The 12660-nt window shown below is 46.9% G+C and overlaps 1 protein-coding gene across 1 annotated transcript in view; it reads right to left on the bottom strand.

Annotated features, from left to right (window-relative positions):
• Window positions 1-12660, bottom strand: part of SPNS2 (SPNS lysolipid transporter 2, sphingosine-1-phosphate) — a 150412-nt gene that overhangs the window by 42345 nt on the left and 95407 nt on the right. The window contains exon 4 of the mRNA XM_060258891.1: window positions 2720-2871. Coding sequence (XP_060114874.1) covers window positions 2720-2871 — 152 coding nt within the window. The remainder of the gene's footprint in view (window positions 1-2719; window positions 2872-12660) is intronic.

The raw sequence follows: 12660 nt of genomic DNA, 5'->3' as shown, positions 1-12660 counted from the left end.
AAACAAAACCAAGCCTGTTAGAGGAAGATGAAGCATTATTCCATTCACTTAGGCTGCCTGGTCCCCCAGTAGATCCAGAAAGGTTAGCAGCACAATCTAACATGCACAAAAAAGAAACAGATCAGAACACTGGGGGTTTGATGCTTTAGAGCTGTAAAACCAGCCAGTGGCTTAAATTGCAACATCCCAAGCCTGCTCAAGTGCCACTAAAAACGTTCAGCTTTTGTGATCTTCATGAGGCAGTGAGTTCCACTACTTGGAACTCCCAGAACAGCATAACCGCTGTGAGTCCATCACCATCTGCAAAAACCACAGGCAATGTCAGGGATGCTCTAGGTTGATCCTGCATTGAGCAGGGGGTTGGATTAGATGGCCTTTATGGCCCCTTCCAGCTCTATGATTCTATGACAATAAAATGCAGCGGAAGGGAAACCCGACTGGAGAATTCCTTCCAGGAAGGGAGAGATTAAAAAGTGGTGTATGGTGGGCAGAGGGTCGGAAGGCTCAAAGGTTTATAATTTCAGGGAATTCTGCTCCTGTTTTGAAACATGCAGGAAAGCCTCCCTTTTCAGTTTCCTGGAGTTTCCTTCAGGAAAAAGCTGCCTTTATCAGTATTATAAGCTCTGGCATGCATTTTTTTTCCTGAAGAGCCAAAGGAATGCTTTCAACTCTTTGTTTCGAGGCTGTGCATGACGAGTCTGGGATCGTGTGTTCAACCATCCCCTCACACAGATGTTTTGTCACCCAGCTGATTACTGGAAGGATTTCCCTTGATGGAAAACTGGAGACTCGCAACACCGACTCGCTCTGCAGGAAACGGCCCTGCCGCTTGGAATTTGGAGCTGAGCCTTGCGTGCCCACCCCGTCTGCAACCTTACCCTGTTGGGGTCAGGCATTGTGAAGGCAGTGAATTCCTCCTGGCTACAGAATCAGATGCTGCATCAAGCCGAGGAAGGAAACGTATCAAGCGGGAAGAAAACAGCAACCCTGAAGGTCAGCAAAAACACCTGCTTTACATGCAGAAGGCTCCAGGTTCAACTCTAGGCATCTCTCGCTAGGGCATCTCTAGCTCCAGGTGCTGGGAAGAGCCTTTCTCTCCCTGAGACCCAGGACAGCACTGCTAGTCAGAGTACCAAATACAGAAGTAGATGGACTGACTGGTGTTTAGGCAGCTTCATATGCTCAGAAGGTTTACAGGGAAGGACCACGGCACAATAATACAGCTCATGCTTTGTGTAATTATTGGAAATTTGTATGACTGAAGATCCAATCCTTCCATTTAAAAGGATCTCCAGTAACAGGTTGAGGAAAGACCCTGGAGAACCACTGCCAGCCAGCTGTGGTCCTGTGGTGAAGCATCTACTTTGCATGCAGAAGGTCCCCGGTTCAGTCCCTGGCGCCTCCCATTGAAGATACTCAACTGCTGAGGAAGACCTTGGAGAGCTACTGGCATCCCTCCTTCCAGTCACAGCAGATTCTATTGAGCTAGATGAACCAGTGGCCTGACTCAGTACAAGAAAGCTTTTAATGTTCACATCAAGGCATCCAGAGGAGCGACCTATGTGCCGATAGCTCAGGGGTACAGCCTCTTCTTCACGTTCAGAAGGCCTAAGGTTAATTTTCTTTAAAACTTAAAAAATTATCTGAAGGTTCTAGGAGTTACCTCTTCTTTTCCTGAGACCCTGGAGAACTGCTGCCAGTCAGCATGGATGATGCTAAGCTAAGTGGTCTGAACTTGGTATAAGGCAGTATAAATGTTCAGCTGACTTGTACCCACCCAGTGACATTTGACAGGCCTGTAAAAAGTCACTCTCTCATCTCAGAATACTGAAGCCTCTCCAGTTCTTGTCTCCACTCTGCTGTCCAACCCACAGTTATCAAGTTATCAAGTCCAGGAGCACAAGATTTGAGGTGTGTGTGTGTAAAAACTTCCGAGAATCAAAGCTCCTCTTGTCATCCTCAGATCCGATGGAGGGAACTTTGACTCTGGAAAACTTATATTGCACCTCCCCCCCCCAAAAAATCTTGGTCTCTAAGGTGCTACTGGACTTGAGTCTAGCTGTTCTGCTGCAAACCAAAATGGCTGCCCCCTGAAACCAAGACCACTGACATCACAGCAGTTAAGCCAATAGCTGCAAGAGGAACTCTTGTCTCTACCCAACCCTACTCTGATATCATCCACTACCTGCTGAATCAGAGGCCCGTCCTGTGTGCTGCAAATGTATTTTGAAAAATTTACTGTGCCTCCCTTATGGGTAAAGTAACTAGCTTTTCCCTAGAGCTGTACAGCAGCCTGAAACCAGTACTGAAATCTTAACCCTGTCATAAAAGCAGAGTGGGGTGGACAGTTTGAGGCAGCTGGGATACAATCCAGTGGGACTTTCTCCAGTGCACAGTCCATTGTAACAAACATGCAAGGACACGGTTCACTCCAATGGAGTTTGCACAGAAGAGAATGTGCTCTATGTCAGCTGGTGGGAAGTGAAGGCATTTTTTGGATTTTAACAGCAAGTCTTATGCCACCCCTGATTCCACAGGAGTGCGTGTGTGGAAGGGGCAGCCAGGCATTCCCTCCACTACAATCCCCAAGAACAGGAGGCTGAAAAACCTTGAATTCATGGCTGTGAACAGAACTCAATAGTCCAGGCTATTTAGGCCTCTCCACTGCAGTCAGTAACTTCAGGAACACAGGAGGGAAGAGACACAATGCAAAGCATACCTGCCCAGGGGGATTGCAAAATAGAAGACGGAGAGCATTAGCGTCCGGGTGTTTTTGGTGAAGAGATCTCCAATGATGGTGGGGGCGATGGTCGAGTAGCTGGCTTCGCCAATGCCAACCAAGCCTCGCGAGAGGACAAAGAGCCAGAAATACTAAGGGAAGAGAGAGGAAAGATAAAACCCTCGTGCTAATAAATAGGCATTGTTATTACTACAGACAGTTTAAAACATTTTGACAGTTCATCCTGGTCGCTTTTCCCTTGGAGCAGTCAATTAAGGAGGGGTTGTAATCAATATTCCCTCTAAGCTGCAGAGTCTTGTGAGCAAAAATTCTACTTTGTGAGCTACTGGCATTAAAGTTGTGAGCTCCTGCATAAATTAGTGTGCTCTGAGGTTATCCTTCCTGAGCTAAGACAAAAATGTGTGCACTGGAGGCTAAATATCTGTGAGCTAGCTCACACAAACTCACTTTGTAGGGAACACTGGTCGTAATAGACCAAACTAGGTTAATCAGGAAGTCCCAGTTTCAGTCTCAATTATTGGCTTTAGGTACAACACTTTCCAAATCTCCCCCTCTGCATCTGTAATATGTGGATGATAACAACCCTCACCTACCTTACCAGGCTGTTGTAAGGATTACAGTAAGATAACTTCTATAAAGCACACCGAACAGTGAAAATGATATATTTTCTCTCTATGCAGGGAAAGCTCAGCTCTTAGGAGTCACACATCCTTTTTGTTCTAAAAGCCAAACCAGTCCTACATCTCCCACTTCATATGCGGCCAGGACATACTGATTTGAGCCACCACCACCATCATGTCTAGTCTGGACAAAATAATATTATTAATAATGTACTGACACAACATTGGTAGACACGGGGCTTTAGAGAGTTATATAGGCAGACACAGACGGAAGAGGAAAGTACAATCTAACACAATTTTAATTCAGGATTTGGAGTTTACAACTGGAGGGGGGAGCATGAGGAATAAGGTAGGGAATAAATTATTGGGAAACTTCCCCCTGACCCAATCTCTCCCTTCTGGGATACTGCGATTTCTTAGGGTCATAAGTATATTGACTGCCACATTTCCCCCTATACTTCCTCCTCTTTCGGCCAACCCACATGTTACAGTTTTTAAAGGGCTGAGGCCCGGGTTTCCCAGCCCCAACTCAGATTTCTCACAGCCAGGGCCAATCCTAGACTATCTGGCATTCTAGGCAAGACAAACTTCTGGCATCTCCCCCCCCCCCCGAACGGATAATATCACCAAGTCACATGGGGGGGGTGCTCAATTCAGTGCCCCCCAAAGGCCAGCGCCCTAGGCAATCGCCTAGTTTGCCTAGTGGCAAGGCCAACCCTGCTCCCAGCCACATAGCAACTGTGAGGAACATCTTTAACAAAAGAGAGAGAGAGAGAGCCCCAAAGAAGTTCAGAATGACATCATGGGGGAAGGAAGGTCCCCTGCCTGCCCCGCCCCCCAGCAATTTTCTTGTGTGAAAACTGTGCTGGAGGGGGAGTTATTTCCCCAGTTTTGCTGCTCTGTATGGAGCAACTCTGGGCACGGAGCAGTAAATTAGGGAAAACAACTCTCCCCTCCCCAGTCATATTTACAGTCACATTTTTCTGCACGCGTATGGATATACAGGAGCCCCAACCTTGTCTGGGGTTCTGTGAGTTCCACTGGCCCACAGATCATGAACTCTGCCATTATTTGGGCTTCATATTTACACACAGCTTGGGCCTGTATGCTCGCTGAAAGCTGCAGGTTCTCACTCAGTCCCCTTAAAAGCAAGCCACTAAGTCACCATTTTGAAAGGTGCGCTCAAAATAGATTGAATATGCTATCCCAGCTCTACCAAATACATGCTTCATATCCGCTGTCACCTTTTCTCCCTTTGGTGCTAGAAACTCCACCTTGATATCCACTTTGGGAACTGAAACGTGCCCTATAATTACAGGTATAATTACTATCTCCCGCAATCCCTGTCATATTGAAGACAGATGTGCGTGGGTCGAGCCCTAAAGGGCAAACTCGTGACTCAAGGCCATTTAATTAGTGTCCGTTGCCCAATGCTAAACCACGCCGGGAATACTGCAGAGATCAGCTGATGCCCAGGAAAGCCGCATTTTAGAGGAGCGGTAATTTTCACCAAAGGGCACACATGCTGAATGAATTAGCTGGGCAGAGAAGAAATTAGCAATGGGAATAAACGGGAGAGGCAAGTTTTTAATTTTCTACAACGCAGCAATACTCATGCACAAGGGAAAAAAGCACAACTCAACACACACAGAGTATACACAGAACTCCTGGGGGGAATAATCGCATAATCTGGTGTCACATAGCAGCTCAGAGCTAGATAGGGCCTGTGCTGTGGTGACACCACAACCCTTGAAGAGATACGTGGTGGGGTGCAATAGGATTGCCTGGTGCCACCACAGCAAAGGCCTGATCAGGACTGACCTCACCCACCGCGCAGCAATTTTTAAAAAGCTACATTTTCTTCTAAAATGGCAATGGTGGCCACGGGTTGCGTTCGTGGCCGCTGTAACACATAGAGAATGAGCTGTGATTGAGGTGGTTGCCAGTTCACATCTCATCTCAGCCACAAGCTTGGTGAGTGGTCTTAGGGAAGTCACTCCTTGAGGCCCTAGGCCGGGGTGGCCAAACTTGCTTAATGTAAGAGCCACACCGAATACACATCAGATACTTGAGAGCTGCAAGACATGTACATCAGATGTTGGAGGGAGGGAGGAAATATATAGAGGGCAGGAAGGAGGGAGAGCTTGAAAGAATGCAACTTTAACTTTAAATGCTTGGCTCGGCTTGAAGATGTGATTTAAAGAAGAAGATGATATTGGATTTATATCCCGCCCTCCACTCCGAAGAGTCTCAGAGCGGCTCACAATCTCCTTTACCTTCCTCCCCCACAACAGACACCCTGTGAGGTGGGTGGGGATGAGAGGGCTCTCACAGCAGCTGCCCTTTCAAGGACAACCTCTGCCAGAGCTATGGCTGACCCAAGGCCATTCCAGCAGGTGCAAGTGGAGGAGTGGGGAATCAAACCCGGTTCTCCCAGATAAGAGACCGCACACTTAACCACTACACCAAACTGGCTCTCCAAGAGAGAAATGCCTTCTCCATACTGGCCGATGGCAGCTTCGAGAGCCACACAATATGTGTGAAGGAATCACATATGGCTCCCGAGTTGCAGTTTAGCCACCCCTACGCCCTCATCTGCAAAAAGAAAAAAAAAAAAAAGGAGAAAATACTGACCTACTATTGCAAGGATTGCCCTGTTTTGGATGTCCCAGGCTAGCCTGATCCTATAAGATCTCAGAAGCTAAGCAGGGTTAGTCCTGGCTAGTACTTGGATGGGAGACCTCTAAAGAAGTCCAGGGTCATTCCGCAGAGGCAGGCAATGGCAAACCACCTCTGCCCAGCTCTTGTCAGGAAGACCCCTGAGGGGGTAGCTGTAAGTCAGCTGCAACTTAACAGCAATTTCCACCACCATGAAGATCTGCGGTGCCAAGCTCCACTCACACCATGAATGAAAAACCTGCTGTGTCTGCTTCTACAATCCAATGCCTGTCTTCAACGGAAAAGGAAAAAGCTTGGCTGGTTGGTGCGTGTCTAAAAATATATATATATATATATTTGAAGAGTGACAAGAGCAGAAATGCCACCCCCTTCCCCTCAAGCACTGCATTCCTCAAGTTTAATTTTACATGAAAATAAGACCTGTCAACGTGCTGAAAGGTGAGCTGAGTTTTAGTCCCTTGACAGAGTGGAGCATTTTGTACAAAGAAGATACCGCTTACAGGAATGCTCCAAGGTAATGCTTATGAGAAGACACTTCCTAATGCTTAGAAATCCTGCTCAGGGGGATAATTCAGCTGAAATCTCTCCCCCGTTTTAATGCTTTAGGATTGAAATGCATAGAAGGTGCTGGTGGTATCGTGAATAGAGGGCTGGACTGGGAACAAAGAGGTCTGGGTTCAAATCCAGAAATGGGCTTTGAGTAGGTCAGCATTTGCACCCAGCTTTATAGTTAAACAAGTGCCAGCTACCGTGGTTCTTAGTTTTCCCTCCATCAGTCAAGAGAGACATTGGGATTCCGTATATCTCAACATCTCCATGAAAGATGGATCACACTAGAAGTCAGTCAGTCTCTCTCTCTCTCCAGAGCTGCAATGAAGAGCCTCAAGAGAGAGACTTTACGGAGACACTTGGCCAAGAAATATCCAGCTGGCTTCCCTTCTTTCAGCTGGTGAGGAAACCATACATGTTTAAAAGGCTCTTCGGAGTCTAAACCTCCAGATTAGACTACTGTAACTCTCTCTACGTGGGGCTCCCCTTGACCTTGCTCTGAAAACTCTAGCGGGTGCAGAACGCAGCAGCCCGGTTGTTGGCATCGAGGCCTACGCAGGCGTAGATGCATCCGGGGCTGCGCGAACTGCACTGGCTACCTCTTGAGTACCCGGGCTCTGAGGTCTGCTGCTTAACATCTTCTCAGAGCCCCTGGTCCTAAGGACACCCAGCTGGCTTCAACAAGGGCCAGGGCCTTTTCAGTCTGGGCCCCCACCAGGTAGAATGAGCTCCCACTGGAGATCTGGGCCCTGCGGGACTTATCAAGGTTTCGCAGGGCCTGTAACACGGAGCTCTTCCACCAGGCTTTTGATTGATCCAGCAAGCATCTTCTGAAAGTCATCACTTCCCCCAGCATTTCGCCATTGTGGTGTTATGGTGTGCTGCTGCTATCAGCCAGATGCTGTTTACTGCCTATGCTTGTAGGACTGTTTGGTGTGCTGCTCCTGTTTTGTATTATCCGTTTTTATGTTTTTAATTCTTGTTTTATTGTTGTGAACTGCCCTAGAGGAAAACTGTAACTGATCTTCACATAATTTTGGCAATAAGGCACCCTAGGAATACTGTATAGGATGTAACAGTAGCATAGAAACATTATAACCACCAAGGCCACAGCCAAAAGTATCGGAGTGATGGGGCCAGAGGGGGAAAGGATCAATCCACAACAGGCAGAGTTTGGCTGCCATGAAGTCTGGCACTCATTCCATATTTCTTTTTGAGAAGCAGCAAGGCGTACATCTAAAAGACCAACTTTTTAAAGAAGTGCTCAATAATCCTTGCACATTTACTTGGCCCCACATTATGCAGCCACATTCCATGGAACACAAAATGCATGTTTTTTAAAAAAAGGTGTGTGTGTGTTTTGAGAACAGCCTCCAGCCCCTCAATGTCTCCCTTCCCCATTCATTCTCCAACTGCAGGCAACCAAGCAAGTAATCCACACCGTAATAGGCCTTTAGCACGTTCTTGCGCTCTCCTTCTAAATTACTTCACAAAAAGAGAATTACGCTACTGTTCCTTCGTGGCCACTGATAAAACTAATCTGCTCAAGTATGTCTAAAGCCCATGGGCAGCAGCCTTGCCATCTCAAAAGGCACATGATCCTTAAATCCCGGGTCACGAAGCATTCAAAAGTGCATGTGACACGACAGAGACTGCAAAGTGCTTTGGAAATCCTAGGGAAGCCTTGTTACACACTTGGAAAGGGCTGCTGGAGGCCCAGATTGCAGCCACTGCCAAGTCAGCCTTTTTCCATCTAAGGCGGGCAAAGCAGTTGGCTCCCTTCCTAGAGCGCCAAGATCTGGCAATGGTGCTTCATGCAACGGTCACCTCGAGACTGGATTACTGTAATGCCCTCTACATGGGGCTGCCTCTGTGCCGAACCCGGAAGCTGCAGCTGGTGCAGAATGCAGCGGCTAGACTGTTGCTGGGACTCCCTAAATGGGAGCACATACAGCCTGGGCTGTGCGAACTGCACTGGCTGCCAGTTACATACCGGGTTCGTTACAAAGTGCTGGTCATTACCTTTAAAGCCCTATATGGTCGAGGACCTGTCTACCTTAGGGACCGTCTCTCCTCATATGAACCCCAGAGAGCACTGAGGTCAGCCGGGAAAAACCTGCTGACTATCCCCGGACCGAGAGAGGTGAAGCTGCAAAGCACCCGTAACCGGGCCTTCTCCTCTATAGCCCCGAGCCTATGGAACCAACTTCCAGAGGAAATGCGGGCCCTGCGGGACCTAGAACAGTTCCGCAGGGCCTGCTGGACCTTCCTCTTCAGACTGGCCTTCCCTGATGAAAACGGAAATTGCAAAGGAAACCGCCATCAGAAAAAGTAACATAGCACTAGCACTTTTAAAAATTAACTAATTTAATTTTAAAGCTTAACCAGATTTTAACTAAATGCTGATAATGTTTAATGTAGTTTTATTTACTTGTATAATTTAACTCTGAACCATGTTGTTAGCCGCCCTGAGCCTGCTCCGGCGGGGAGGGCGGGATACAAATAAAATTGGTTGTTGTTTCTTGAATACTTTTTGCCAAATCTGATGTCATGAAGCATTTCCAGATGGGAAACTCCCTCATCAGTGTCTGCCTGTGCAGGAGCTGCTGAGATGAAGAGGAGCTGCCTGGCAACACCCCAAACTCACCTGAGCTTAGGGTGACAGATTCCCACCACCACCACTCACACAGCACTTGGCTGATGTCTTGGATGGCATCCTCATGGCTCCCCTCCCAATTCCACCTCCAGAAGTGGAGTGTGTGGTGACCACAGAAAGCATCTCAAGTGTTGTGGCGGCACCTCTTTGAAAACCCAGCTGGCATTTAAGTATCAGGCAAAGATCTTTCCTATTTTCCGGTGCCTTTGGATGAGCTATAGTCCGTGGTTATTCTGCGGTCGTGTCTTCCCTCAGTCATTTAAACAACCAGCTGCCATGTCCTGGTGTTGTCTGATATGGTGCATTTTGAACTGGAATTGATAGGTGTATTTATTTTTATTTTATTTAGTAAGTTTATATTCTGCCCTTTCCCGTAAACGGGCTCAGGGCGGATCACAATATACAGTAACAACAATAAAAACCTACAGTTCAGAGTTAAAACAATACATTAAAATTAAACAAGTGGAAACAATAAAACAATAAATAAAATGCACCACAGGCGGGAAGGGCACATCATACAAGATAAGCAATTATAGCCCCAGATTAAATGATGGTAGTAATAGCAGGATAGCACTGCAGTAAGACACTCTGACCGTTTTCGCACACAGCTTACCACGCGGTCACGTTCCTGTTATCTCCGTAGCATCTGTTGGATTTCCCATTATCTGCACCGGAGTTACAGGAAGTTCCGCGGCTTTTGCGTAGCAAACGTAAACTGGGTTTTAGCGGTTTACGTTTGCTACACAAAAGCCGTGGCACTTCCTGTAACTTCAGCGCAGATAATGGGAAATCCGACGGACGCTGTGGAGAGAACAGGAATGTGACCCTGTGGTAAGCTGTGTGCGAAAACGGTCAATGTCACCACAAGGGAGGCCAACTGATGGAATAATAGCTGGAATAGGACAGCCGCTGCCTCAGCTATAAGCCCAGCAGAATAGCTCCATCTTGCAAGCCCTATGGAATGACAGTAGCTCAGGTAGGGACCAGATCTCCATATCAGCGGTTATTAGCCATAGTGACTAAAGGGGAACCTCCTCATTCAGAGGCAGTAAACCTCTGGATACCAGTGCCAGCAGACAACATCAGGGGGAGGCCTCAGCCTCTATGCTCTTGTTTTGTTGGCCCTCCAGAAGAACTGGTTGGCCATCATTTGTGACAGGATGCTGGACTAGATGGACCACAGGTTTAATTCAGAAAGGCTCTTGTTATGGTCTTACTGGAGCAATTATTTTTGAACTTTATACTATTAGTTAAGAAGCAGACAAAGAATGAAATAAGTTGACCAGCAAGACATCGATTACTGAAGATGATAGGGGAGAAAGTGGAAACACCCTGCTAGGTAGCTAACAGGCCACATCCAGCATGGTGCTGTGGTAAAAGCATTGGACTAAGATCTGGGAGAACAGCCCCATGGTACAGAGTAAGCTGCAGTACTGCAGTCCAAGCTCTGCTCACATAACCTGAGTTTTGATTCCAGCGGAAGCTGGGTTCAGGTAACTGGCTCAAGGTCAACTCAGCCTTCCATCCTTCCGAGGTCGATAAACTGAGTACCCAGCTTGCTGGGGGTAAAGTGTAGATGACTGGGGAAGGCAATGGCAAACCACCGTGTAAAAAAATCTGTTGTGAAAACGTTGTGATGTGACATCACCCCAGAATTGGAAATGACTGGTGCTTGCGCAGGGCACTACCTTTACCTTTATGATCTGGGAAGGCCAGGTTCGAACCCCCACTCTTTCATGGAAGCTCACTGGAAGACTTTGGGCTAGTCACTCCCTCTCAGTCTATGCTACCTAGCAGAGTGTTATGAAGATAAAATGGAGGAGAGGAGAACAATATAAGCTGTTTTGAGTCCCCACTGGGGAGAACAGCAGCGTATAAATGACGTAAATAATAACAACCGCATAAGATCTGCTGAGTTTGTTCTCTTCTGCACAGAGTTATTTAGATATGTGTTGTGGATATTTCTATGCCACCACTTCAGAGGCTTGCTCTAGGTGGCTTACAATTAAAATCACCACAATATTAAAAGAAAAACAAGACAAGACTCGGCTTAAGACCAGGGCATGCCCAGAACTGCAAGCACAAAGGCCACAATGTTCTTTTCCTTTGACTCTTAGGCCAAGGACTGGGCAAGAGATCACATAGCACAGAGAAGGAAGACCTGATTTGGATAGAGAAGTTCCCTATTTCCCCTATAGGGGAAGTAGAACTGATTGAAAACTTCTTCTCCTTGCCTGTGACTCAATTGCCTTTGGGGTAAGAAACTTTTCTAGATTCATGTAATGGCTTTCCTCTAATTATGTGACAATGATAGATAGAGAAGTTTTAGAAGCTTGTTTATGTCTGAGGCTGTCTGGGATTGGGTACTACTAGTAAAATGTTTGGAGGCAAAGCTTGGTTTTGAGAACAGAGTGCTTGGCAGGGCAATACAATGGGTGCTGAATTCCCATTGTTGCTCTGAGAAGGACGACTTCTGGCAAAAGGCTTTTTTTCTCCTTGTTAACCTTCCAAAAAAAGCAGAGCCCAGGTTTTTGGCAAGCGTGGCAGAGCTGGCACAGGCCAATTATGGGTTTCCTTTCTGGGCCACCAACAGCCCTGCTGTATAATTAACTTCGTTTTTAATTGCCGTTTTTGTGCAATAGATAGTCCCTTCCGTCATTGATTCTACCCTGGCTGTATTTAATAGATTTGCAAGTTGCCTTGAAAACAGGAGAGGTAGGCTAAGAATAACAAATAAATAAAATAAAAACCTGATGCAAATGGATGAGTTGTGGACTAGGTACTTCAGCTGTGATTAGATGTGGCATAAATCCTAGTCCAAAAGGATTGTTTGTTTTAATCTGGTGCACTTTAGACAAGCTTAAAAAAAAATACACAAGCCCCCTTAGGGTTGGAAGAAGTAACCTCTCACGGGTAGGGCTGTCACTTCCAGCTTGGGATATTCTTGGAGGTTTAGAAAACGGCAGAGTTTGGGGAGAGAAGGGACCACAGTGGGGTATAAGGCCCCACTGCCCACCCTCCAAAGCGGCCATTTTCTCCAGGGGAACTGATCTCTGCAGTCTGCAGATCAGCTGTAATTCCAGGAGATCTCCAGACCCACTTGGAGGCTGGCAACCCTACCACAGGCAACACTCCCTTTCAAAGACACACCATACTAAATTAACTACCCTCCTGGGGTTTTGATTGCTCCAACGCTATACAGGAGTTTGCATAACCACATTTCATCCATTGAGTGCCTCCTCTTTTACTGGGCCGCCTTACATGCTCCCATTGTGCACCCTCAGACGTGCTTTTCAAATCCTACTTGAACCCTGAGGAACTCTGAATTTTTTCTTCCATCCGGAATATAGTGACTTAGCGGGGAGGAGAGTTCAGAGGGGGAGAATGAGTCCTCCCATGACTGTGCCCTCAACATT

Source organism: Heteronotia binoei, chromosome 18, assembly GCF_032191835.1.
Source record: "Heteronotia binoei isolate CCM8104 ecotype False Entrance Well chromosome 18, APGP_CSIRO_Hbin_v1, whole genome shotgun sequence".
In the NCBI taxonomy this organism is placed as follows: domain Eukaryota; kingdom Metazoa; phylum Chordata; class Lepidosauria; order Squamata; family Gekkonidae; genus Heteronotia; species Heteronotia binoei.
The sequence above is the reverse complement of the archived record's forward strand: the minus strand, read 5'-3'. Positions and strand labels throughout refer to the sequence as shown.